This window comes from Populus alba, chromosome 2, assembly GCF_005239225.2.
Source record: "Populus alba chromosome 2, ASM523922v2, whole genome shotgun sequence".
In the NCBI taxonomy this organism is placed as follows: domain Eukaryota; kingdom Viridiplantae; phylum Streptophyta; class Magnoliopsida; order Malpighiales; family Salicaceae; genus Populus; species Populus alba.
Window position 1 is genome coordinate 4,810,396 of NC_133285.1, and position 27,474 is coordinate 4,837,869.

Here is a 27,474-nt window from a genome sequence, read left to right on the forward strand (position 1 = left end):
CATTACTAGTTTAACTATTTTAAATAGCATCTTTCACTTTATATGCTCTTTCGTAGGGCTTTTTTGAAGTGCATAGACGATGACGATTGTTGAATATAGCAGCTTCGTATCGTTTATGTTATTCTATAGTGCTTGCACGTGGATGTGTCCATGTAGACTAGAGACAATCGAAGAGTCACATGCAATTTGATCCAGATTCCCTGTCTCTCTTGTATGTTCGTTTTGTCACAGAATGAGCTAATCCAAGTTAATTTTTGGTGGAGAATACGAATCTTCTGCAAAATTATCATCAGAAAACAGAGAACCTTCCACCAGAGGTCCAAAAGTTAGACAGGGGAACTGAAGGAGTGCATGGCCCAGCCATGTCAAATTTACTGATCCTGCTCCTGGCTCAAGGATAGCGATCATATTTCGGTCTATGCCAGAAAAAAGAAGAAGAAGAAGAGGGGATAGGGGTTGTAAAGCGTGTATTGAGTTGAAGGTGTCATTTCACTCATAAGCAATGTTATTAAGAAGTCGCACTTGAGGTCTTGACTCAACGGTTGAAGGGACTTGTTTCCTTTTTTTTTATCCTGGGTTCAAATCTCACTGTGCACGCTTGTCACCCCGGTGGTGCCTTACATGCTCACTGGGTTTGCAGGATATTCAGTGAGTCATGGGATTAGTCGTGGTGCGCGCAAGCTAGCCCGGACACCCACATAAATAATAATAAAAAAAGAAGTTGAGTTGATTTTTAAAATTTTATGAGTCATTTAACTTATCAAATTCAATTAAAACTTAAAAATTAGTAATTTTACGAGTTTAAAAAATATATAAAATTATGCATTTTAATAATCTGTATCTTAATATTTTCATTATTTTAAATTTATATCTTTTAAAATTTGTGCAATTTGATAATCAAGGGCTTGATTTTGACTTTATTATTATATTTTTTTAAATGATATAAGTTATTTGTCGATTTCATTTCCGTAAAATTAGAATACGTATTCATTCTCCATAATTTTTTATATAAAATATTAACATATAAATTGATATATTACTCTGTTTTAGCTGACAAATATATAAAATAAAAGTTGTAAATTGACATGCTTGACCTTTAGAGTAATTAATGTAAAATGGTCTATCAAAATTTGAAGGGACTCATTTCTTGTAAATAACAAAGTAAGCGAGTCAATTTGTCTAAAAAGTAGATGAATCAATATGAATAAAATAAAGGTGTTTGGACTTTTATATTGTTTATTTTATTTTTATTTTAATTGGATTATATTATTAATTACTACTTGATTGAAATTGTTAATATATAATTAGTTAAAATATTTTAATTAAAAATTTACTATTCAAGTTATATTATATAATTTATTTTTTATAAAAAAAAAATTATTTTTATCAAACTTGCTCATAAGAATTCTTTTTCCTCGTCCAATAAAAACGTCTCGTATTTCTCGTTAAGTCCATGGCACCCGCCGGCAAATGCTTAAATTTCAGGTGAGTTTACAGAGTGTCTAATCACTGGAAACCAACACTAAATTAGAATTTAGAACCATATTTGAGGTCCTTGGTGTCTTCACCACGTTGCTTCTTAAGTCGAACCTGTGCGTCAAACAAGGCCCGGCCTACCTCCTCATCGGCTGGACTTTCTCTTATCAACATCTCAAAATCTTGAATCGAAGCTTCCCATCTTCCCAGCTATTCATGAAAAAATAACAATAATAAATAAATTGAACCGAAATTAGAACAATGGCTTGAATTTTAACAACCTCAAGTCCTTTGTGATGCTCAAAATTTACCCGGGCATTGCAGTGAGCCCTTCTTAGCCTGGCCTTGCTATAATTAGGCTGCACCCTGAGAGCCGCGGTGCAGTCTTCTACAGCCTTTTCAAATTGGCCAAGCTTGGACCTACAGGCTGCTCGGTTGCAGAGCAAGATCGAGTTGTAAGCGTCGAATTCTAGGCCTTCACTATATGCGATGCATGCCTCGGTGAGTTTTGATGCCCTGAATAACGAGTTGCCACTCAATCTAGCAGATGCTACTGCTCTGACACTCTTTACCACATTGCTAACCTCCTCGTTACTGGGATCGAGTCGAGTTGCTTGCTGAGCTGTGGCCATAGCGTCTTCAAACCTATTAAACAACAAACATGTTTGATTAAAACTGCTCAGTTTTATGACAATTACCTGTTAAATTCAGAATAAGTTAAGAAATATAATCATTTTGCTATTATTACAGAAATTAACTGGAAAACTAGAATGCCATCATTTGGCAACTAATTTGTTAATGCGGTGTTAATTAATTAAATAAAAGCCCAAAGAGCATCTTGCAAAGAAAAAGTAAACGAGAACAATAATCCCCTTTTGTTAGCATCTCTCTTTGAAAATCCTACGAAAAGAAAAAGGAAAGGCCCAAAAGAACAACATTTTCCTTTATCAACTTCTTTCAGTGGTGGAATCCTGAGAATTAGAAGTCTTCTGGTTTCAAATTGTTCTTTCTTGTTTAACAATTGCTTGGACAAGACACATTCTACGTCAAGAATTCAGGATGCAAGAGCCTAATTCACGCATAAGTTTGTTCCAAGTTAAAATTCTAATACTATTGAATAGAAAAAAAATATTATTTTCTAGAAAAATATCATAATAAAAAATATCATAATATTAATTTTTCTAAAATAGTTCAAATGATTTTACCAACCTGCCCGCAGCCATGTAAATCTGTGCCCCGATCATTAAGATATAAGGTGCTATAGTCAGACCAAATAACTTGGTATAAAAGTCAGCAGAAAAATTCGGTCCCTTTTGGTAGGCCGTGTAGGCTTCTTGATGCCTGTGGAGCCTCAACAGTGCCTCGGCTTGCATAGCATAAACCTAAGTGTAAAACAGAAGTAACCTGCTTAAGCATCACATGTTCCACAACTACAGGCAGTGGATACAATTCTACTAGTGCCACTGTCCTCTTCCATGGTAATACCAAGAAAAAAGGTCAAAGATTGCTCACCTGTGGAGCTGAATCAGCACCGGAGGAAATTGAGCGCTCAGTCTCCTTCAGCAATCTATTCCATTCTTTTAGTTTTCGAGCTTCAGTGCACCTGTTCAGGTGCATTTGAAGTGCCTGAGCCTGAGCAACTTCCTTGGAGTCAGTACTGGGGCCTGACTGTTTGTAGTGACACAGAGCTTTCTCTGTTTCTCCCAGCCTGCATTATGAAATTCACATTATTATACAATAAAACAGCAAGATCACACAAGTTCCAATTTGTCAGCTGTTTAGTGCACAAAACGCTCTTGGCAATCAAATAAGGCGGACCTGAAATATAATGTTGCCAAACGGTAATGGGCTCTTTGATAAGAAGGATCGAGCCTGATAGCTTCTTTGCACTCAAGAACAGCTTCTGTAAGACGGCCTAATCCTATCAAAGCTGCACTTCTATTACTTCTATATGTTGCCTTGTTTGAATCAAGAGAAATTGCACGATCATACCAAACCAAGGCCTCCTCATATCTTCCCTGCTTGTACCTCTCATTTCCCTTATTCTTTAAAGCTTCAGGATCCATGCTGGTTATCAGACCTTGTCCCTGCCGAAATTCACCACCAGGCTGCCTCATAATGTTCCCCATAACACTATTACTGCCAAGTTTACTGTAGCAATTTCTGGGTCTAGACGATAAATTTGCCTCTTGAAGGTTCTTGTGAAGGTAATCCAGAGTCCTAACAGTAGCATTAGGACTATTATTCCCCATAAAATCCCCATTCCCTGACTGTCTTAGGTTGCCCAGATGACCAAGCAACATTACATTGCCAGAAGTGGCTCGAACAAGAACCTTGTTGTCATTGGACTTTTGATGATTAGTTATGACAATCCTGCCAGGCTTTCTGGAATCATTGTTGGAGTCCCTTCTTAGATTAGTCTTATCGGTTTGTGACACTTTGATCCCGCCCGAACTTGAACCTTCTTTGTTTTGATTTAAAGTCGAAGGCCTTGAACGATGCAAACTCTTCTGTTTCTTTTCTACTAGTGGGGAAGACTTGGGCAACTTGGAGGAATCAAGGACGACAGGCTGGGGTTTGCTTTGCTGTCTCTCTGAATTATTATCAACACCGGGCAGGACGAGGATACTGTTGGTGCTTTCTGCAGGCAGTGAATGCACTGATGTTTTTCCAGGCCAGAAATGCCGGCGGAGGAAAGCTCTCCATCCTGGTCCACAGCCTAATTCGTGCTCCATCGAGTATGTTGTGATTTCTGCCATGGTTCACCCCAGGTTTATATTGCCTCTTGAGATAATACGTTATAGACGAAGGAATTAAAGTGTTTCTCAACCAAAAGAAAAGGCCGTTAAAAATGCTAGCGTAAGCATGATTTCTCCGGGGTTGAAAAATTTGTAGGAAAGGAAGGTTTGAAACTCTTTCGGCAGAATCAAATGAAAGAATTCACGAGGAAGAAATTGTAAAAGAGAACGAGGAAGAAGCTATTTGGCTTGAATAGGAAGGATTCAATGCAAGAGGCCTACTCCTTTGAAGTACATGCATTTATTGAGTCCTATTTTGCTAGGGTGGCTTCCAAGAAATCAACTTAATCGATATACAGAATCCAAACTGGGGCCTCGACTTAAAAATGAAAAACAAAATTGTGTTTAGGTTGGGGAACATTTTTTTTTATTAAGTACATGTATATTCGTTGCTTGTTATCCACCACAGCAGGGTTTTTTTTTTTTTTTTATCAAGATGTAAAAAAAGAATTGCAGGGTAAAAAAATTCTGGAACTGAATTATTGGTTTAATTGATAATTTAAATGATATAAACAAAAAATAAAAATAATTAAAAAATTGATAGCATAAAAAGTAAAAAAAAAAAAAAAAAAAACTCATCTAAATTATCAAACAACATAAGGTTAAAGAATAAAAAAATTAAAAGAAAAACAATAAATATTCATGTTAAACCAAGTGAACTCACGAACTCTGTGATCATGGATATAAGATAAAGATAATCTCAGAAAGCGGGGCTTGGTAGCTAGATGGCCCTGCATGTGCCGCCTGAACAATGTGGGGGGTTGTTCACACATGAGACATACTAACATATTTTTTTTAATAATATTTAATATATGTCAATTACAAAAAAAAAAAAAAGAAAAAAAAAAGCCATTAACAACTTTCAAATCTACAATAAAACCAATATAAGATGACAAAAAAAACCATGGTAAAAAAGTTATGTTTATTTTGTTTTTAATGACATCAGAGTAATTATACTATTTAAAAGAAAAAAAACCAAACATCCCTTAGTAATAGGCATTATTTTTTTTATTATAGAGTTAAGTTAATAATTTTGTTGTGTGGTAAAAAAAAAAATAATCAATTTAACCCCGTATAATTTATAAAAATTAATTGTGTATAATAAAAAGACCACATTCCCACCAATTGTTTAATTACTCGAGGTACAGTAACTTCTCTTCCCCTTTTTTTCTATATTTTTTTATTCTCTTCGTAAAAATGTTCTACCGAAAACTCTTTTAAGATGGTAGACAAAGAGTCCCATTTAATGACACAAAACAAACAAAAAGGAAAGGTTCATGTTAAAGAATTGCAACTCAAATTAAAGTGCTAAAAATGCAAATGTATAAAGACCTCCCAACACGCAACCCGGTGGCCCCATGAATGTTAAATGAAATACAAAGGTCGGTCCATGTATCAGGAAATTATCTTGGCTGATATACAAGCTTCAGCTCATGGGATTCTCGGTTTGAAAATTTGTGATTTTTAAAATCTCATTTCTTTTTTTATCTTATTATTAAATCTGTTCCAGATATACTTTTTCCATAGCGAAAAGCAAAGAGCTTGACTCGATCAATGGCAATTCGTCAGGACTTTTTTGACCGAAAATAAACCCTTAGGTTTTTTTGAGTTGGTCTTATTACAGCAAGAGCAAACGTTTGTATTTTCATGATTTTGCTTAGCCTGCAACAGCTGTCCTTTTTTCATTCATGAACAGAAATCCACTGATTTGGTCTTGATTACGGAAAATATATCAATATCCGTCGTAATTCAACGTAACTTAGGTGCCCTTTATGAACGGGATCCTTACAATGTTTAAAATAAATAAATTTTTTTATATTTTTAAATTTTTTTTGATATATTGATGTTAAAAATAAATTTTTTTTAAAAAAATATTAAAATAATATATAAAGACACAGTTATCACATTATAAAACGCTGCTTCAATAAATATCTTAGAATTACGTGGACCAGAAAAAGGGTATTCGGTGATTGCAAATGGTGTTTAATGCATATATCTTGCAGTTTAAACGCCTGCCACGTGCATTCTTCCTAGAGAAGGCCAGCAAGGCACTAATGACGACCAGCTTGCGTGCCTTTAATTCTTCCCTGCGCTGACCCCTCTCTCTTCTTTTGATCGTATCTATTTTCTTTGGGAGCAGTTTTTGGTGTCGTTTGGTGATCATAGTAACAGTGATGTTTAAAAGTGTGACCCGGAGAACGGTAATAGTTGTATTTTAAAATATATTTTTTATTTTAAAATATATTAAAATAATATATTTTTATTTTTAAAAAATTATTTTTAACATTAGCAAAACATAAAAAAATATTAATTTAAAATAAAATAAAATAATAAAAAAAATTTAAATTTTTTTCAAAAACTCTTTTAAAATACAACATCAAACACACATTTTCACACAAACAAGGTTTAAAGAGAAGTGAGGATGACCGTTTGATTTTGCATTTTAGAAGTATTTTAAAAATTTTAAAATTTTTATTTTTTATTTTAAATTAATATTTTGTTGATATTTTCAAATCATTTTAGTGCACTGATATTAAAAATAATTTTTAAAAAATAAAAAATAATAATTTTAATATATTTTCAATAAAATATAATTTATAAAATAATTACCATCGGAGTTCTCAAACGCCCTTAATATGTCCCTGACTTCACCTACATGGATTCTGCTCCTAACCAGTCGGTGCCGACTTCTAGCTAACCCTTCTAATCTGCAATAACTACTACTTTGGACGGCAATGCAAATTTTGACTTCCATCAAATTAGTTCAAACAAAACAATGACCTTCATTCCTTTTAGTGGGATCAAAGAATTATAATTGCAAGTATCGATTTTGACTTTTAGCTAACTATTAAAAGTGAGATTGAAAGGAAATTGATGTGAATATCTTTCTTTATTATTTTTAGTTTTTCTTTTTCAATCTAGAAATTTTCTTCTAGTTTTTTTATTTTTTTTATTCGAAGAGTGCAGTTTTTTTGAAAATATTGAAAAACGCGTAAAATATCCTAAACCAAACACGAACTAATATCTCCTGCTGTCACCCTTATGCTGGTCTGTCCTGTGAAGACAGTCCAGTGTCTTGAAGAATGCTTTTGTTTTTTATGAAGAAGAATTCGCTCATTTATTAAAAAAATAACGCAGCAAGAGCTCTCCTCTTCTAAAAGAATTATTTCACAGATTCAATATAAATCAATTTGGCATTCCATTTTGCCGCTGTGGTTCTTAAGTAAAGATCAAGATAGTATCTAAAAATCAAGTATATGGAAAATTAGATGAAATAGCACAATCATTCCCCTGTGAGGTGTTAAAGACTATACTTTTTTTTTTTTTGGAGACGAAGAGAGAAATTTCTCTGAATCTTCCGTTCTGCCTTCTCTGCAAAGATAGAAGGAGACTGGAGCTGGTGAGGGCGGCAGATGCACAAAATCCCCACAGAATCAAATCTCTTGTTCTTGCTAAAAAATCATGTGGTACAGTAGTAAAAATTTAAGATTAAAATATTTGTTTATATTATGATTTTATGTTTGAATCATGTGGTTGGTTGCTAATATAATAACCATTAGAAGCTTATATAATTGTTAATTTTAGGAACGAACTCGTGAGATTAGTCAAGGTGCGCGCAAATTGACCCGGACGCCTACATTAATAATAAAAAATAATAATAAATAAATAAATAATCATATATCTATTAATGATTTTCCTATCTTCTATTTGTCACATTACTCATTTAACAGACATCTTAGCCTCTCCAGGAAAAGATAACAAAAATTGGTGGTGCTTGGCGATGGCCAAATTATCCACGTTTGTCATTGCTTGTCACATGATTATCACAAAAAGGTTTTCAGATCGCAAAATCTTATCATATGATTTTGAGATTTTATCAGTCCAAATTAAAAAAAACCTAAAATTATGTCATTTTCTACACTTTTTTTTTTAAAAAAAAACAAGGGTTTATTTCTATTGTCTGTCCAGAGTTACAGACTGCTCTTGTTTTGGGTTTTTGTTATGTTTTCTTCAAGAGTTGGAGTGGTGAAAAATAGATCATCATATCATGTTCTAATGATACAACAATCTTGAATTCCCGGTAAATTTCTTATTTCACCATTATCTATTGATTTCATTTGTTTTTAATTAATTTTTTTATGTTGACCCAAATCTTGTCTGAAAGTTGTTGGCAATTGGCATAAAAGCAGAAAAACACCTGACAAAGCGAAGCTCGCAGCGACACTTCCTATTTCTAACACTTGTTATACCTAATTCTCTAAAATCTTCCTAATATTTTATTTTTATTTTGTTCATGATTCATTTTTTCTCCTTTTTGTGCTTTAGATTTGGTTTTTTTTAATATACATAATTTTATAGTCAATTAGTTGTTGAAATAGTGAAGATTAAGATTTTTTTTTTAATATGAGTTTAGTTTATTTTAGTTGGGTTTTAATCAAGTGTATAAGTGGTAGAGCAAAGAAAAGGATACTGATTATTTTTTTTCCTCAAAAAATCATAACTTTTTATCTAGTTTTGGAAAAAAAAAGTGGGGTAGTGGAGATTGAGGACCTATTTGAAATAGTAGTAACGGTGATGGTTTAATGTGTTTTTTATTTATAAATATATAAAAATAAATTTTTTTTATTTTTTTAAATTTTTTTTTTACATTAACAGATTAAAATAATTTGAAAATATAAACAAAATTATTTTAAATAAAAAAAAAATAAACACACCCTTAATGATTTAAAAGTGGCTAAGATGAGATTGAGTGCCGTTAAGGATAATTCGCATTAAAGATTTATATATCAGTATAGAATGGCATAAGCGTGACAAGTCCAAAATTTTCTTTCTTCTTGATAATGATACAAGTTTTTTTTTTTTAGTCGTGTGTAATGGGGTATAATTTATATAAAAAAAAATAAAAATTCATGATAGCCCGAAGAGCACGATTAGGTGTGGTTGCCCTTTAAGGCAACCAAATTGATTAGTCGTCTGTGACTAGCCAACAACCAATTCAATTTTCTTTTAATTTTAATGTGCAATACACATAATTGTTTTTTTTGTCTTGGACAAATAAACATTTTATAGAAATATACCGTTTTCTATAGTCTATAACTATATTTTTTCTATGCCTACCAACCCACATGAACACCAATATCAACACAAATGAACACAAATAAAAATAAATGTAATTCATCACAAGAGACATGGCACATTAGCTTCTCTAATCATGTGTCAGACATAGAATCCATGATACAACATCATGCTAACTGATGAACCATCTTGGTCGGCCAATAACATAATAAGACACCCAGTCTCACAAGCGCATGCAAGGACAAACTTTGAAAACAAACTTTTTACTATAGTTTTGAAACCTGAACCTAATAGGGATTCAAATCAAGCCGAGTTAAAAAAAAAAAAAAAAAAAAATTTTAACACTTGATGACCCATTAAGACCCTTTTAAAAAAAAAATTAACCCGAATTATCCGATGACCCAGTTAAAACACAAAATCTAAACCTTGAACCGAGATAAATCTAAAAACTATGCTTTTCACCCTGCAAACTCTCTAGAGCCACACCAAGCTAGATGCACACTCTATATTATCTCATTGTTTTTTCTATACATTAGCATCTTCCCATGTATAAGTATAAATTTAAGTATTGGAGAATTCCTCGATCTACGCCAACAAGGCACTTACTTTTTTAAGAATTTTTATATGCAAGTTCAATCAAGTTTCACGTCTCAATTTCACAACAGACCATGAAAAACTCAATTTTTATATAATTTTTTTTTATGATTTCATAGATAATATTGTTTGGGAAAAGTGAGAAAAAAGTCGGTTCATTCTCATTGAACACCTTTCACCAAAACATTCTTCATGATTAACGAGACTTCAATACAAAGAAGGGTAACCAATCTCCCAGCAACAGGGATTCTTGCTCCCACAAGACTCTGACAACTCTCAAACCAAGTGCGGATGATATATATATATATATATATATAAACCTTTGTTCTACAGTATAGCCCTTGTGTTAAGCTCTGAATGGAAGGTTGGAAGAGTTAAAAATTAATGCTTGGATGAGGTTGTGGAAAATGTTGGAGGTCGGCACATGTGATTGCATTGGCTAGGGTTTGGGATTCAATGATTAAAAGAGAGCAGGAGAGATGCGTGGACAGTTCGGAAAGGGCTGCCCTTGAAACGTACACAGAACACACTCTGCTACCCTTTACCCAAGCTTCAGGAGAAAGCAGATTGGGCTCGTCGGATTGCTTCACCTCGGGATCAACCCCAGCTAGACATTATGGGTCATTTTCTCCGGTCTCTGTAAACGTCCCTCATCAACGTAAAAAAACCATATTAATCAGCTTTTAATTGATACTGAGAATCACCGTTAAATAACTAACATTATCCAAAACTAGTAACGTTATGATATACAAATTTTATTGAGAATATATAATATATTAGTCAAGTTAACTTCCGTTTTTTATGTTTTTTTTTAAATTTTATTGTTCAAAATTAGATTAACGAGTTTTATGATCTCAACTGCCTCACTCTGTTATCTGGGCCATTGTTTATTGAACTCTTCTTCGCAGTGGGCCCAGGCTATCAGACTCTAGGCTTTCGAGCAGGTCCATTACCCAGACAGCACTTTTTCTACGCCAAACAAAGGTTTACAGAACCCTTTGTCGAGTCCATCCAGCCTCATGTGTCGCTGCTGGCAGTATGGTAAGGTATCAGCTTAAAATATGAAGAAAGAAAACCTTTGATCACTGCAATCCAACACGAATCCGCTTCTCAAGTTTTTTTTTTTCCCTCCTGGTGAGCCTCGGTTTGAAGAAAGAAACCAAAGAGCTAAACTCCATGCTGGGCTGAAATTCAGTTGCACTTACTGGGCCTAAGAGGTTTGTTTTTCCTAAACTAAGCCTATAATGATCATCTAACATTGGGCCTAAAGAGAAAGCGAGGACTCTTTCTCAATTTCAGTTGGGCCAAATTACTAGATTCTCTCTCATGTAAAATACGAGTGGATCCCATCATAAATATTTACCAATAGATTCCGCTTTTACATGTAAAAGAGAGAGATACAAATTCGAATATGAGAATAATTGCTCTAAAATTGGTATAATGTGTTTTTTGCTTTCTCATTTTTTCTAAGAAAAAAGCAATCTTTTTTTTTATATAATTGAGGAACTAATTCAATAAAAAAAAACTAAAAGGTAATTAGAAAATCACTATGCGAACTTATTATGTTATGGATTGGAATAATATAATAATTTTTTTGCCCTTCTAAAAAAATCAACTAACTTCTTATATGGAATCATATAGTCTTTTACACATCATTCATTAGTTATTATCAAATTGATTTTGACAAATTTATCCTTTTATTAGTGTTTTTTTTACATTGAAAAAAAAATTAAGTTGGTCTGTGGAGTAGCATGAATCACCTATCTAGATTAACTATTTCAAGTGATGTCCTAACTTTTAAACTTTAAACTTAAGAGAAAATATGTTATAATAATAAATTTTCACTCACAAAATTCAATCTTTATAGGACAGTTTAGTTCTACAACACTTAGTTTTTCCTCATTTTTTTACTTGTGCTTGCCTACAATTATATGTATTTCACTAACTCAAAGAGGTTCTCACACTTTCAATTGCGTAAGTGGAATTAACACAAGCAAAGTAATGTAAAAAAGTAAAGTACACGACAAGATTTATAGGAATTCTTTCATACTCTCTTATTAACTCTTTTAATAAAATAATTACATAAATTTATATGTGTTATACACAAAACTTGTATCAAGTTTGCATGCTACATAACAAAAACTTTCAAACCTATTTATAGATAATTTTATGAAAGTTACAAAGCAAATCTTAAATTCTTATTTTTCATAACATAGTGAGGCAGTTTCTCCCTCATATTTATCATGAACTTTAGTGGTCTCATTCCAACAAATATTGGGTAGTTTCCCCCATGTTCCTATGAACTTGGTGACTTTATAAAGCATTCACAGTCATACCCCTTGTTTAAGAGCCCATTATTTATGATTTGGACAATCTTTACTTAATTAGTAATGTCTGAAAAACCATCCGAAACTTCCCACAACTTTGCTGTCACTTTTTATCATAAACTCAATGTCTAACTTTCATCCCCACACTATCAATTTTGATGTGCCTCTACATGTCTTGGACTGTCCATCATCTAGGTCCCAACTCGTTGTCAATCAATGTTGCTGATTTTGTCAACGCTACTATTTTGTTAATGTTGTTGATTTTAACAGTACTATCTCAAGGGCTTATCATATTTCTATTGTGTTTTTCCAGTTGTGTTTTCGCCTGCATTTCCCTGAAGAGTTTAACCTTGTAACAACATGACTCTTAAGATTGTATACTTGAAATGGCACATCTCAATTTTTTTTGGGTGGCAATAAAAGAGCATTGGAAAGTGTTTATTTCAATATCAACAGTAAACCACCTAATATTGTTGGTCTTACATTCATCAAAGTGTTTTCCTTCATAATCTGATCACCCTTTTGGGACATATATAATTTTGATGGATCTGAGCTAAAAAATTTCAAACTTTTCCGAATCCCTTCTCATTCTTAAATTAAATGAAAAGATGAGAAATTATCTTTTATGCTAAACAAACGCAACGAAAATAGAAGGAAAAGGGGAACCTTCTGCAGTCTCTCTCCCTCCTTAGGAGATCATAATATGTTTGGTCAGAATGAACAAAGAAGATTTCTCACGTTTCTGTGTCGTATTAACATCCGTAGAAGTTTCTACTTAGTAAAATGCAATAAGACTTAGTCGGCTTAATTAATGAGCCCCCACCTATAAATCTCATTCCATTGATGGCTTAGAATTTCTAGGTGATCAGCTAGTCACCATATTCTCATCAACAGGCTTCAATTCCCCGTATTCATAGGTAGGGCAATTCCTGCATATAACACAATTCAAGAATTTAGTTGAACCACCATATCCTTGAAAGCACGGGCGTTACACCATATCTTGGTTCGAATCATAAAAGGCTAGAAAAGCTTAAAAGCAAACATGAAATTTTTTGTTGAAAAGGGTTTGCCTAGCCTGCACGTACGAGATCCTCAGTTAGGTTATATATATATATGGGTATTAATGTGATGGGATATATATTTGTATATGGTATGGTTACAACTTACAGCAACCAGCTAGAGATGGCGTCTTATTTATTTATTCATTTATGAATGAGGATATCGTCTTATACTAGATAATGATCATATATATGCAGAATTACCAAACATTAATTTTCAAAACCCAACATTTCGATAAGAGAAAAAAACATTGATAAGTAAGCAGTTTAATTTTTCTTGTTCGAGGTGTTCAGAATTTTTCTCAAGTAATATTCCGTCCCATATATATATATATATATATTCCATCGATGGATAGTTGACCTATAAGCTTAATATTCACCTAGCAGCTTGAAACCCTTGTCTCCTTGGAAGCCATTTTTTGGACAGAAGCACGAAAGCAAAGCAGCGGAAGGGTGGATGTGAAAGGCAGCGCAATCAAATTTATGTTCCGTGAAGGCATGAAAGACATGAAGAGAGATCAATTTGGCTTATATGTAGCTCATATGTAGGCCAATAAGCACCACAGAGAATAAGATATAGTACACGTGCATTTGACAATGACATTTGCCTCAAATAATTGTAGTTTTGATATTTTATAATCGTTTTCCCTTGTATTAAGCACAGTTTTACACATAAATTAAAGTGCATTATATATGCATTTGTTTAAAGTATATAGTAGTATTAAAGGAAGTGGAAATTGATCACTTTTTAGCTCTGATGGTTGCAGCGAACTTGGATGTGGGTGAACCGACGTATCCAAGCTAAATCATATACTCTCTAAAAGTTTCTTCTTTCTTTTTATTATTCTAAGTCTCGAAAGAATAAAACTAAGCATCAACCCTCGAAAAAAAATAGTGTGCAAGGGTATCAAAGATTACGTGAAGATTGCAACGAGACTTGTATTTATCAGCAATCATTCATAGTTCCACAACTAAAGAAAGGGAAAGAACATTACATGAAACAAAGTTTTTATTTTTAAAAGTTTTAAATTAATAGTAAAAAAAAAAGAATTGAAAGTTACAAGGTGAAGGAAAATATTATCCTTTGAATCCTAATTTCAGATGACGAAGATGGCAAAAGATTCTCTGATCTTGCTCAATTATAACTTGGATTTTGTTCCTGAGCTCTGACTTGGTCAAAGGCTGACCTAGATTTGGTTTTAAGTCCTTGGTGCTTCATCATCAAACCATGCTTACGAATTAATTTCACAAATTATAGAGGTTGAAATTGAATGTTATTTCCCAAACTGAAGTTTTCTCTACTGACCAAAGATGTTAGCTAGTGATAGGTCGAGCAACAATAAGGAGGGCGGAATCTCTTCCCTGAAAGAAATATATTAAAACCCTTTATATATATATATACGTCTCTTTTTTTTTCTTATAATAAAAGTAGTGCTGTTAATTCGTAATATTGGACAGGAAAGAACAAATTCATATCACAAGTATATGCTAATGTAGAGTGTGAACATAAAAATAGTGAGTAATGGGGGCGGTGGAATGAATTTTTGCTCACTTTAATAATTCATGTATTTTAGCTAGGCAAAGAACCAAGTATTTGTTCCCTTTTCATACTCTTTACTTTTCTTCTTTTTATCTTCTACTGTATTTCCAGACTTTTATTAATTCAGTGTTCACATCACTTTCTTGCTTTCACATTCATTGCCTGTTAAACCCACCCTCCCTAGTCCCTCCCTCTTTCTTTATCATTCACTTTGATTTTGACCCGTCGCCAGCCACCGGCAACTCTTTCTCTACTCCAATGGAGACCCCACCCTGCACTCTCTAAAGGAGGATCTTCTTAGTGGAAACATTAATGTCTTGCAAGTCCTTTTTTTTTTTTTTTTTTGAGTAAAAAAGTTTAAATAACCTTCTTCTTTCTTTCATATCTCTTTTCCTTCTCCAAAAACCCTAATCCCAACCATGCCCTGAAGTAGAAGAAGCAATTATGTGTCCCACCTTTTAGCCTTTACTTTCACCCTTTCGTTCCTGTTTCTTTTTCTGTTCCTTTCCTCTCTAGCCATCATATTTAAGAAGATCTGTGTGCATTTTTCTCTTCTTTTCACGGAAACTTTCGCTGTTAGCTCAAGACAAGGAAGAGATTGCCTCCATTTCAGATCAGGCTTTAAAAGATACGGAAACTTTCTCAAAGGCTGATTTTTATATATATTCATTTACCTGATGGGTTCTTTTGCAGAATCCTCATAACTTCTTTTTTAGATTACCTTTTCTCCTCTGCTACCTTGCAACTATATATCACTATCTTCTTTCCTTTCTGCTGTTTCAACTCTTGTATGTTATGGATTCTGGTAATAGTGGTAGTATGCAATCGTCTAGTGGTGGTGATGAAGAGTATGACTCCAGGCCAGAGTCACTCCCAGCTTTCTTGAATCCTTCTACCCACAACTTTGGTCCTTCTCTGCTTTCTCACCAACAACCGGTCACTTTGTTTGATCCTACACCGAGTCTTTTCCACGCTTTCTCTCAATCTCAACCAAACCCAATTATGGTTCAGTCACGAGGCCTGAGATCCGACCCGAATTGCACTGATCTTGGTATCAACTTACCAGACTCATTATCATCAAGTCAGTCAGCGGTTTTGGGTGTTCAAGGATCAAGTCAAGCTCTACCTTCCTCTAAGCAATTGCGATCGGTTCATGACGATGGAGGACGCTCTTCTTCACCGTCTCATGACCAGACACATGGGATAGCAAGAAACCCCAAGAAGAGAACAAGGGCATCAAGAAGGGCACCCACTACAGTTCTCACGACAGACACGTCCAATTTCAGACAAATGGTGCAAGAGTTCACAGGGATCCCAGCACCACCATTTTCAGGCTCACCGTTTACTCGAAGGCTCGATCTTTTTGGCCCTGGGTCGGGTTTGAGGTCTGGTCATCTGGAACCACTCTACCCCCTACGTCCCACAGCTCAAAAGGTTCATCATCAGCAAACCCCATTTTTATCTTCTTCTTTTCCTTCACTTCTTAACAATAATATTGTTCATACCACTAATATTGCTAGTACTAGTACTCCCGCTAACAATAACAATACTATTTCCACAGCCGCAACTAGTACTTTCAATCCCAGTTCAGTAAACTACCAACTGCCTGATGATATAGGCCTACACAAACAAACTCGAAATCTGCTAAACATGCAAAATCAAATGCTTTCAATTCACCCCCTTCTACACCCCCCTCCTCCTCCTCCTCAACAATTACCTAATGTGCCTGGTTTGGGTGTAAATTCTAGAGCAAGTTTGCCTCTACCTTCCCTTGAGGAATTGGGTATGGGCCATGGATATGTTAATGCAAACCTTAGTGGGCTAACAAGTCATGTAACAACAGAAGAGATGAGATTATCGAATGATGGGAGTCATCATAACTTGAGGTCATTGAATGGGAATTATGGTAATATGCAACGTGTTAATAGCTGTAAGTTGAATTACTCGTCAGCTTCATCAGATTTTCACCATGAAAAGGGTTTAGAGAATGTTTCTTCAAGAGGTACAGAGGGTACAGTTGATTCATGGATCTGTCCTTCAGAGTTCAGAGTGGGAGATCATTAACCAAGATTCGCTCCATAATTAAGGGAGTACAAGGTAGATCATGAAGAAGGTTTGCTGCAGGCAGCTGATTGTCATGTGCAGATGGTGGTGGTACTGTTCACTGTGATTTTGGTAGAGACGATATAATTCTGTTATTGACCTCGGTTCCCGACACTTTGGCTAGATTGCAGCATATATCTTTCTTTTTTCTCTCCTTTTTCAATAAATAATTTATAATTTTAGGAGTATCAAATTACGAGATATTACGCTTTAAATTATGTGTAGATATGTTCATATGTTCCTTCTTTATATTTGTCATTATATATATTACTATGCATGATTCGGTTTCCAACTGTTATTTTTCTTCTTCGAGCTAGCTAGTTCGAAGTAATCCAGTTCTAGTTGATTGCTTTACACTTTAAATCTTCATCTAGTACTTTACCGGATACCATCATGTAATCCCATAACACAGCACACAAAATTGTCTTCCTCGTACATTATCCACCGGAGGAAAATAAATAGGTCGGTGGCGCCGCGTTAACGAAGAAGATCTTGTCTGCTTAGAAAGATTTTTTGCTATCGAGTGGTCCAATTCTTGTTTTTCTTGAACACTGGTTAGCATACATCCTGCGATGTCCCAGTACCGTTGAGGTGCAGGACAAAACAACAATTTTTATTATGGGATGCGAACAAGCCTATCATTTTTTACTTGTTATCTTCTTCAACAACGATCTATTTTTGTACACGCAGTGCCCTTTTTAACTGTCTTTGTGTTTTTATGATTTTCCAATTTAATATTGTGATATGATCTCTTACATGGTTCATCGTATAATTCATGGTATATATGTAGGTCTCTTCTAGGATAATAGTTCATTTTACTCTCGGTTATGGTACTATAGGGAATAATATAATACAATATAGAGTGATTGGTGGCAAAGATTGGGGGAATCCTTACCTGCCGCAATCATAAACTAGAAGTTAAAAAATCCATCCCCATTACATCCTTATCCATGATATTATGATTCTCAAGTTTTAATTCATTTATATTCTTGAAAAAAAAAAAAAAGTATATATCGATGATGCTCCAGTATAAATCTCATATAACTCTAAATCCACGACTTTTAAGCGGCCACTGGTTCTACTTATTCAAGCAGTTTGTGGTATAATTGATGACAGTCTGTGGTAATTAAATAGATGCAGTTTGTGGTATAATCGATGACTTAATAATAAGATGAGGTTCCTGCCATTAAAGTCAATGATAATTCCAGTCCTTGCTTTTGTTGATTGGTTGTCCTAAGGTTTCCTTCTCTTTTTTCTTGGTACATCTCCTTGATTTTCTTGAGTTGTAGGTCTTCATGGAAGAGACCACGGGGGGGTTTACAGCTGAAATAATAAATTTATGATTATACAATTAATTACATGGGCATAAACAGAAGCGGGAGAAGAGAGAGATCTTGATGAAAGAAAGAAGGAACATAAAATCTATCGTGATGAATCACTTTGATAGCCATACGAGATGATTAACCGTAAGAATTAGGGAAAGTAATAGCAAAAGGCTAGGAAAATTATCAAACCAGTGCAGAAACATAATTATGATAGAGTTTTTGGGAAACAAAATAGCAGAGAGCTGTTACTTGATTAGCTATGATATAAACAAGCAATTTGCAGGATGAGGACATGTTTTGGAGAGGAGTGGTGACATGTGACATTTTCTCTTTTGGAATCATGGTGGCCCAGGCCAGAGAATAATATGGTTTTTAGCAATGATGATTGTTTCTCTCTAATCCGTCTACCTCTCTCGCTCCTCCCTCAGCTCCCAGTCTCCCTCAGGGGTCATGTGAAAGCGACTGATCTCTACGTTTTGAACTGAAAAGGTGAGTGCAAGTGCAGACTCTCTCACTCTCTCGATTTCGAGCCATCCCCAGAAATTTGAAACCTTTCTTTCTGATCTCCATAGTCCCCGCGAGAGAGCATGCATCCATGGAGCATCTGCGATAGATCATGAATTAATGTTATGTGTGGTAGAATGAATATATTCCTCAACTCAGCTAATTAAAATAAACTGACTTAGCACTGAGGGCCTTGGCTTGGTGGTGGGAGGAGCTTCTCTCCTTCTGCTGCTCATGAGTTCGAGTCCTCGTGTGCATGCTTGTCATTCTCGCGGTGCCTTATATGTTCGCTGGGTTTGCAGAGTGTTCAGTGGACCGTGAGATTAATCGTGGTGCACGTAAGCTGGCCCGGACACCCACGTAAATCAAAAAAATAATAATAATAAACTGACTTATTTTAAAATAAGATATATTAAACATGTTTATTAAATTGTATTAAAATCAATAATTGAATAAAAAAATATGCTCGTTTTTATTAAAAGAATTTATTTGATATATCTAAATTTTATTTTTAGACTTTCGTCTTATTTATCTTTCACATAAATATATTCATTATACATCTAATATCGCAATGATACTACCTAGTTAATTACCCTCGCGAATCAAGACAACACGATCAGATTTAAGCAGTTTCTTAATTAATTATCCTTTTTCAAGTCGTGGTATTATTGGCATCTTTATCACTTGATTCTTTTAGTTGTTTCACCAGCCTCACGCGCTACTTAGCAAGGCAAGGCTATTTTTTAAATGTAAAAAATTATACTCAGATTTAAAATGAGGTAAAAAATTATATAAAAAATTAGAAATTCAAAAAATAAAGACTAGATTAAAGAATATAATATTTAATAAACTAAAATTCGAGTATAAAACTAAAAATAAATAAAATTTATTAAAAAATCAAGATAAAAAAAAATAAAAAAAATAAAATTAAAATATCAACAACTAATAGCTCTTGTAATTTTGAAGAATAGCTGGTTCGAATTATATGAATATAATTTTTAAAAATATTTTTAAAACGCAGAAAAAAATAGCTCTGAACTCGTGACTCAGACTGGTACTGCTGCTACGGTATTACACCTTGACCTTGGCCTCAAAATTAATGATAAATGTTGCTGACTCCTTTGACAATTGTTCTGTTTGGAGACTGGACTCGGTTAACCACATGGGGAACCAGAATGCGAGCAGACCGTTGCCCCATTAATTCAGAGTTAGGGAAAAAAAAAAAAAGTGTACTAAACAAAATATTTTTTTAGGAAATTTAAAAGTGGTCATAGGATTTTTCTTTGTTTTATATCTTTGTTATTTTTTTTTTATTTTTCTTTTTCTTAACAAATTTTAATAAATTAGTTATTAATTTGGGTATAAAAAGCTCCAATAGCAAAAAACATTGTTTGAAGATGAAAATATAAAATTTTTGGCTATTATGGATTGTTCCAATATTTTATCTACACGTTTAACATGTGTCGTAATTTCTTGTATAGGTGACAAAAAAAAAAATAAGGCTATGGTAACCATGTAGATTGTTTGACGTTAACTCTAAATAAATCATTTATTATTATGGTAAGTTTTGTGATGTAATATATAATTAATTGCCTTGTATATAATGCAATGGTTTAATATATATTTTTATGTTTGATTATGCAGTTTTTTAAATTTTAATATAATAGATGATTACATACAATTATATTGACTCATCATATTGCAAACATTACATTAAAAAAAAGTTGTGTAATTAATTATTACATGATTTCAAGCAATCGGATTTAATTGTAAAAAAAGTTATAAGAGCTGAAATTTAATTCTTATAAATATGAGGATCGAAGAATTTTTAAATGAAAATGAATTTGCAAATAAAATAAAAATATAGAAACTAAAATGTCTTAAAAAAATTCACAAGAACTAAAATAAAACTTTATCAGATATCTATTACGCTCCATTATATTTTTTTATACTGTACGTTTTTTCATATTGTGGTAGTATAAATCATTTTAAATATATATTTATAGAAATACAGATTTTTAAAGGGCTTTTCCGCTCGTTACGTTGTTTCAAGGAGATTTTGGTAGGAGTGCTTCTTTTCCTATTTTTTCCAGGATGATTTTGCTCTCCCTCTCTCTCCCTGTGCATAAAAGTGCACAGAAATTCATGTGGTTCGTGCAGACATGGAGTCATGGAGACATTGTATTGTCTGCCTAGGCAGGTCTTATGTGATTTTCATCAACCCCACATGTCCCACACCACATTCTTTTCTCTCTTTCTCTTGGACAGGCTGTGTTTGATTTTTAGATCCAAACGCGTTTTTTAGATTTTTTTAAAAATTATTTTTATTAATTTTTTCATCATATTTTAAAATATTGATGTTAAAATAATAAAAATAAAAAATTATTATTTTAATATATTTTTAAATAAAAAAACATTTTAATAAATAACAATTCAGTTATTCTTCATCAAGAAGTTATAAACTAGATTATTGACTTATGCACACAGTCATTCATGTGGGTTAGGTTTTTCTTGAATGTAACAAAAAAGAAAAGTAGATATTGCTAATTTTTTTTAATGAAAAAAATAAATCATGTGGGGGTTAACTCGATGTGATCATGTTGATTTTGCAGGTCCAAAAACAACCAGGACAACCTATAAAAACATAACTTGACTCGAGATTTTTTTCAAGATGATATCTTTTTTTAACATTAAGATAACAATATATTAGATTGACAAAGATAAACTTAGAAACCAATTTCTTCTCTATCTCAAATCTGAATCTTTAGGCACTTTTAAGAAAAAAAACACTTAAGTCAAACTCCCCTTATCATATATGAAATTATTTGAAACAAAAATCTAATGTTTTAATTGTTGGAATTATTGAAATGACATCTTTCTCTTTCTAAGCTAGATTATGACAATTTTTTCTCTCACCCATTTCAGGAATGAAAGCTTATGAAAATAAAGTTCAGTACCAAAATGATTTTTTTTCAAACTTCAAATGACCGGTCACCTTATAGTAAAAAAAAAAATAGGAACAAAAATATACTTCATAAATAAATTTGCACACGTCACCCATGTTTTGAACTTCAATCCTTTGTCTTTTGATCCAACCCTCACAAAAAAAATGCATTTGGGCTTTAATTTGGACAAAAAAAATGTTAAACTGTGCTAAAAAAAAAATTAGGATCAAATTGAATTTTTTTAAAAAACTACACCATTATAATCCACAATAAAATATGAAATGATGAACAAAAAAATCATGTAGAGTAAAAACACCACATGATTTAGCTTTATATATTTAATGAATGGACAACATCATTCCACCTATTCACGAATACAACTAAATAACAATACAACCCCAAAAGATGTAGTTTAACTGGTAAATCTCTAAGTTTGTTCTTTATAGTTTACTAGTTTAAATTTCACAAACTTTAAAGCCACTAAAAATTATATTATCATTAATCTTAGGACCTATGAAATTAATCAATGTATATATAAACCAACTCGGATACCAGCATTAATTAAAAAAAAAAAACCAGAGAACATTATTATTTTATTCATTCTGAACTGGATGCCCTACAAATTAACTTGACCGAATTTGAAATTCGTTTCAACAATATTCTTATCCGTATCACAATAATTCAACATTGTTATTTTAAAAAATTAATCAATGGTATCGTACACAATTCATCTACTTTTTGTATATGTGTTTGCTGCAGGTGTGATAGTCTTATGATATTTGTTATTTACTGCAGAGTAAAAATATATCTTGAACCATATCGCCCTTATTTTATGCAATGGTATGCATGTGAAAGCAGTTGTTTGTGTTTTTTTTTTTTTTTAATGTTAGAAATCTACTTTTTTAATAAAGAAGAGATATTTAGTATAAATTAAACTGTAACTCACTTACTTGAGTAGCTATTTAAAAAAGTAGAACAATGACCTTGTAACATCTAAAGTTCTAATTGTGCAATCAGTCAACTACTCAAGCAATTTTATATCCCTGCAAATTAATTGCTTTTACCAATAATCATAACATTTATAATTATTGTGCTTGTTATTAAAAGAGAAATGTAAATGGCGCCCATTCTTCTGCACTCGAAGGCAAAGGACTCGTACTTCTTTAAAAAATGTTTTAGAGAAACCAACTAGAAGTGAAATTTTTTTAAAAAATAATGAGTTTATATATATATATATATCAATTTTTTTAATGTCTTTTTTTCTAATAGGGAGGTGTGTAAAATAATTTAAATAATTTTTTTATTAAAAATAAATAAGAAAAGTAAATGAGTTGATCCAATAACCTAGCAAGTCAAGCCTATTAAGTTGCTTTAATGAAAGACAAAAACTATATTGTTCTAATTTATCTTATATATTTATTTATATATATCTTGACTAATTAAATTTAAATTGAGTTATATTAGGTTGATTAAGTCCATTAAACACTAATAAAACATAATTTAATCAATTATTTAGTTGATATAATTTCAAATTCACTTCAAATCAAATCCCGAGTAACCAAGTCTATTTTAATAGCACAGCTTATATATATATATATATATAAAAAAAAAAAAAAAACATTGCAACTTATATACCATTGTGTGAGTATTAGACGTGCTAGTTTTTCAAAAAAGAAAAATTGTGCAGTTCTATTTTCAGGGGAAAAAAAACTCCGGCATATCACCAATCTAGATGTTTGAAGGATAAAGTGACGGGACATTTTCTGACAGTGACTGACGCAAAAGACAACGTCAGCGCCAGCTCATGCCTACGAAGAACCAAAGAGTGACGCGTCACACGGGCTCCCGAGACCCGCAAGAGGCGAGAATCTAGGATAACGACACACGTGTAGGATTTGATAGGAATCCGTTGTGGGCCATTTGATTTCGATCTGCTCATTGTGATGCGGGCTCCACCGGGCCAAGTGGTGGCCGTGGTTTCCATAAAAGCTGTACGAAGGCAAATGATATTCTCTTTTTTCATCTCTAGTCCCCAAGGAGATCATATGATTTGATCGTGACATCTATTAAGCGTGGGTCCCTTCCCCCTCCTGCTTTAGCCTTAGGTTCATTACTTATTTACGGGAAAATTATCTCAATTTATCATTGTATCTTAGATTCTTAAGTTTTTAATACGTGGCTACTCAATTTCTTTTTCTGAATACAACAACTATGTTCTCCGGTAATCAATATACGTGGATACTCTCATCTGTGTAAATCTTCGTAATAATCAGCCCAGCAAGTTGCCCGTAAAACACTTTCTTTCATTTAGCCTCTCTGAATCAACTCAAAACTCTCTTCCTAAAAGCCTGATCTTCATAACACTATCAATCGAATTGTCAGAGGCTCAAAAGGCCCAGCATCACTCAGTACAGAAAAAATATACAAATCTCCGAAGAATTAATTAAATATACTAAAACGTCTTGAACAATGTAAAATGCTTTTAGCACTCAGAAATACACTTTAATCCTCTAATTTATAAAATTAAATCTTTTCGGTCTTTTATATTTTTCTAAATTCAATTTTGATACATAACTTCATTTATATTATTTTTAAATCCCTAGCTTTTTAAAAAAATATAATTTTTTTCCGGATTCTAACATAAAATAATAAAGTTCTTCCTTGATTTTTCAGTGATCACTATAGTAGCTGGATTCTAAATAAACACGTGACATGTTATCTGCTTCAGAATGGAATGTATTATCTAGAAAGGTTATAAATAGTGATTGGAATAGATCTTCATTATCCGTCCAAATATATTATAGTTAATTTATTTGTGGACAACTTATATTACACATTTCAATTATTATTATTATTTTTTTAATATTATTGGATTTATCTCGAATATAGTTATATCCTTTCTTTTCAAACCCCACCTCTCCATACAATCCCACTTGTCAGACACCTTGAAAATGCAAATCCATTCGCTTTATGAACAGGTTGCTATAACAAATCCCAAAAAAATGAAGAGACGGTGACTTAAGTTCCGGTGAATTTAGCAGGGATCATGGAGAGAGCAGATGGGTCATTGCTGCCTGGTGTTTATAAAAGAAGTAGGTTCTACCTTGCGCAAGGACCCGACTGGACTTGGGTCCTTGACCCTGTTTAGTCGTCATCTTGTTATCCTATAGCTGCTTATTTAGCTGTAAGGCATCACCGTGCCCGTGTCGGAGTTCCTGGTGCCTTTCTTTGGGCTGCTGCTACTTTTCACGTTGCCTTAATTCAGCACCACTGATATTGGATGGAGCACTGGATTTTTTTAGATTCTTTTGTCAAGCCTAATGCCTTGCTCTGTCTGATTAATTAAACATTTTGCTTTTTATTTGATCTATGGAAATAAGAGAAGATTACAAACCTAAGAAGTCACCAGATTTTAACAGGTACAAGGAGCACGCCCTGGACACCTCAAGTCGTCTGAAGTGCTGAATTTATAACTCTACAAGCAATAAGAAGGTTGCCTGTCACCTGAAATTTTTTTTATACATGGAAATCACAATAGGCTGTTAAGATTGTGAAATATGTGTAATCGCAGAAAGAAAATCTTTGCGCATGAAGCTTGAAGTGCCCAAATCCAAAATAATCGGAAAATATTTAAAATACTTCCGGTTCATGTGTTTGAGATTTCTTAAGTAATTCTTGTTAGGTAATTATCAAGAAAAGTACAGTAGTCCTTACCATACCAGCTGACTGTGTGCCTTTTCAAGTCATTCAGCTTTTCTCAAACCGGTGGCCATATCTGGAGCTTTGAAGGGCATTGGCCTCGATATTGTTGCACCTGCAACCCAGTCCCTCGTTGCTGATTCAACTGATGATAGCAATCGTGGTACGGCCTTTGGATGGCTACAACTAACACCCAACTTTGGTTCCATTACTGGTGGATTCTGTTCAGTGTTGATAGCTCCGGCAACTTTCATGGTAATCCCAGGGTGGAGGGTTGCATTCGACATTGCCGGCATAATTAGTGTTTATAGTGGGTGTGCTCGTTTTATTTTTTGCCAATGATCCACACTTTTCAGATGCTGATAGGAGAGCTAGCATTCAAGATTCAAGTAAATCCTAATGAACAGAGGTGCAGGACCTGTTCCATGAAGCCGAGTGAGTTATTAAGACTCCCATCTTTCCAGATTATGTGTCTCAGGGTGTCACCGATTTATTCCCTTGGTCAGCTATGGCATCCACACCTGTGTTGTTAGAGCTTACTGGTTTCTCTCATGAGAAAACTCTTTCCTCATGGCGTTGTTTGTCATTGCTGGTTTCTTTGGGAGCTTGGTTGGAAGAAAAATGGGGGATTTCCTTTCTGCACGTGACCCAGATCCTGGGACTGGGAGGATAGTTCTAGCGCAAATAATCTCTGCACCTGCCGTCATTCTGGTATTTTCTTTCTTCTCCCTTTTTCTTATTTCCATCCGCAGCAATAAATATGCTCAATTTTAATGTACGTTAATCTAATAAAACTATCGTATCAAATATTTTGATTTACTTATATTTCTTAATTTTTTATTTTTTTTAATTTTTATTAACAATTTTTATCAATTTAATTTATTTAGATAATTATAAAAATTTTCTATTTACATTTTAAATTTTTTATATAAAAAATATATATATACAACCCAAAGAGTCAAATAACTAGTAATCTAACTAACGCTCTTCAACTTTAAAAGAGTGGAAAGTTTATTGCACTCTGTCCTAATGAAAGGCCCAAGAAAGGCCCAGTAGCGTTAAATGACGCGAGATTTAACATAACGAATATTCAATTATTCATTAATTAGGTTTCCAATTGAAAAAAAAAAAATTGTCAATCATTTAAAATCAAAACAGCATAAGGAGTTTTTTAGAAAGGAAAATATTATTTCATTATCACCAAATGTAGTGTAGACGACAAGGCTATTTTCACATTTCAATCATGAAAAATACAATAATTATATTACGATAGTTTTTGGTATTATAATAATATTTGTTTTTATAAGTATTTTTATTTAAAAATACATTAAAATAATATATTTTTTATTTTTAAAATTTATTTTTGATATCACAATCAAAATGATATAAAAACATAAAAAAATAAAATTTTTTTTTTCAAAAAAAAAAAACACAGTTGCATCATGTAAACAAAGCCTACATGTTCATAAATGAAAAACCCATCATGCACCAATAAGAGAACTATAGCTACATCATCAGATCTTGCTGATGGAAAATTGACAACAATCATCTTATATTAGAACCTTTTAACCAATAAGATACAATCATTAAAAGTATCAAAACCATAACAAGTAGGTAAAACAATCATAAAATATATATCTAGATACTAATTTAAATCCGCACACAAATAAACTTAGAAAATTCAATATGAATTAGGTAAGATCATTATTAAGAAAAAAAACATAGATCTAACTAAATCTAAAAAGAAAAAAGAAAAAAAAAGGAGGAAATAATGCCCACGACAACCTGGAATTATATGTTGTTTTTACAAGGATGATTTTGTTATAAAAAAGTGAGCGGGTACTCAAGCATCACAAAGATTCACGCATGATATAAGAAAAGAATTTTCAAAGGTGTCAAAGAAAGTCACAAAACATATAGAAATTCTACACTATACATTATATAAAACAACATCCATCTGTTTTAAAAACTCTGTTCATGCTCTCAAGAATTCGGATTATTCAATGCTTTTTTACTTTTTTTAATATTG

The 27,474-nt window shown here is 33.0% G+C and overlaps 2 protein-coding genes and 1 pseudogene across 2 annotated transcripts; 2 read left to right on the forward strand and 1 right to left on the reverse strand.

Annotated features, from left to right (window-relative positions):
* Nucleotides 1-1,381: 1,381 nt before the first annotated feature.
* Nucleotides 1,382-4,524, reverse strand: LOC118049171 (inactive TPR repeat-containing thioredoxin TTL3). Its single transcript, XM_035059100.2, has 5 exons — nt 3,295-4,524; nt 2,989-3,184; nt 2,686-2,858; nt 1,788-2,121; nt 1,382-1,686 (listed from the first exon to the last, which is right to left on the reverse strand). The coding sequence occupies exons 1-5, from the start codon at nt 4,233-4,235 to the stop codon at nt 1,528-1,530; spliced, it is 1,803 nt and encodes a 600-aa protein (XP_034914991.1). The 5' UTR covers nt 4,236-4,524; the 3' UTR covers nt 1,382-1,527.
* A 10,661-nt stretch (nt 4,525-15,185) lies between these two features.
* Nucleotides 15,186-17,264, forward strand: LOC118049172 (uncharacterized). The gene has a single exon (XM_035059101.2). It carries the CDS (start codon nt 15,665-15,667, stop codon nt 16,931-16,933), a length of 1,269 nt encoding a protein of 422 aa, XP_034914992.1. The 5' UTR covers nt 15,186-15,664; the 3' UTR covers nt 16,934-17,264.
* An 8,208-nt stretch (nt 17,265-25,472) lies between these two features.
* Nucleotides 25,473-26,875, forward strand: LOC118049183 (uncharacterized; annotated as a pseudogene).
* The last annotated feature ends 599 nt before the right edge of the window (nt 26,876-27,474 follow it).

Excerpts from the sequence above, each read along its gene's own strand:
- LOC118049171 (XM_035059100.2), bottom strand. The coding sequence starts at position 4,235 with ATGGCAGAAATCACAACATACTCGATGGAGCACGAATTAGGCTGTGGA. Across the intron at positions 3,185-3,294 it reads TTGGCAACATTATATTTCAG|GCTGGGAGAAACAGAGAAAG; the intron begins GTCCGCCTTATT and ends TTCATAATGCAG. Across the intron at positions 1,687-1,787 it reads GGGCTCACTGCAATGCCCGG|CTGGGAAGATGGGAAGCTTC; the intron begins GTAAATTTTGAG and ends TTTCATGAATAG.
- LOC118049172 (XM_035059101.2), top strand. The coding sequence starts at position 15,665 with ATGGATTCTGGTAATAGTGGTAGTATGCAATCGTCTAGTGGTGGTGAT.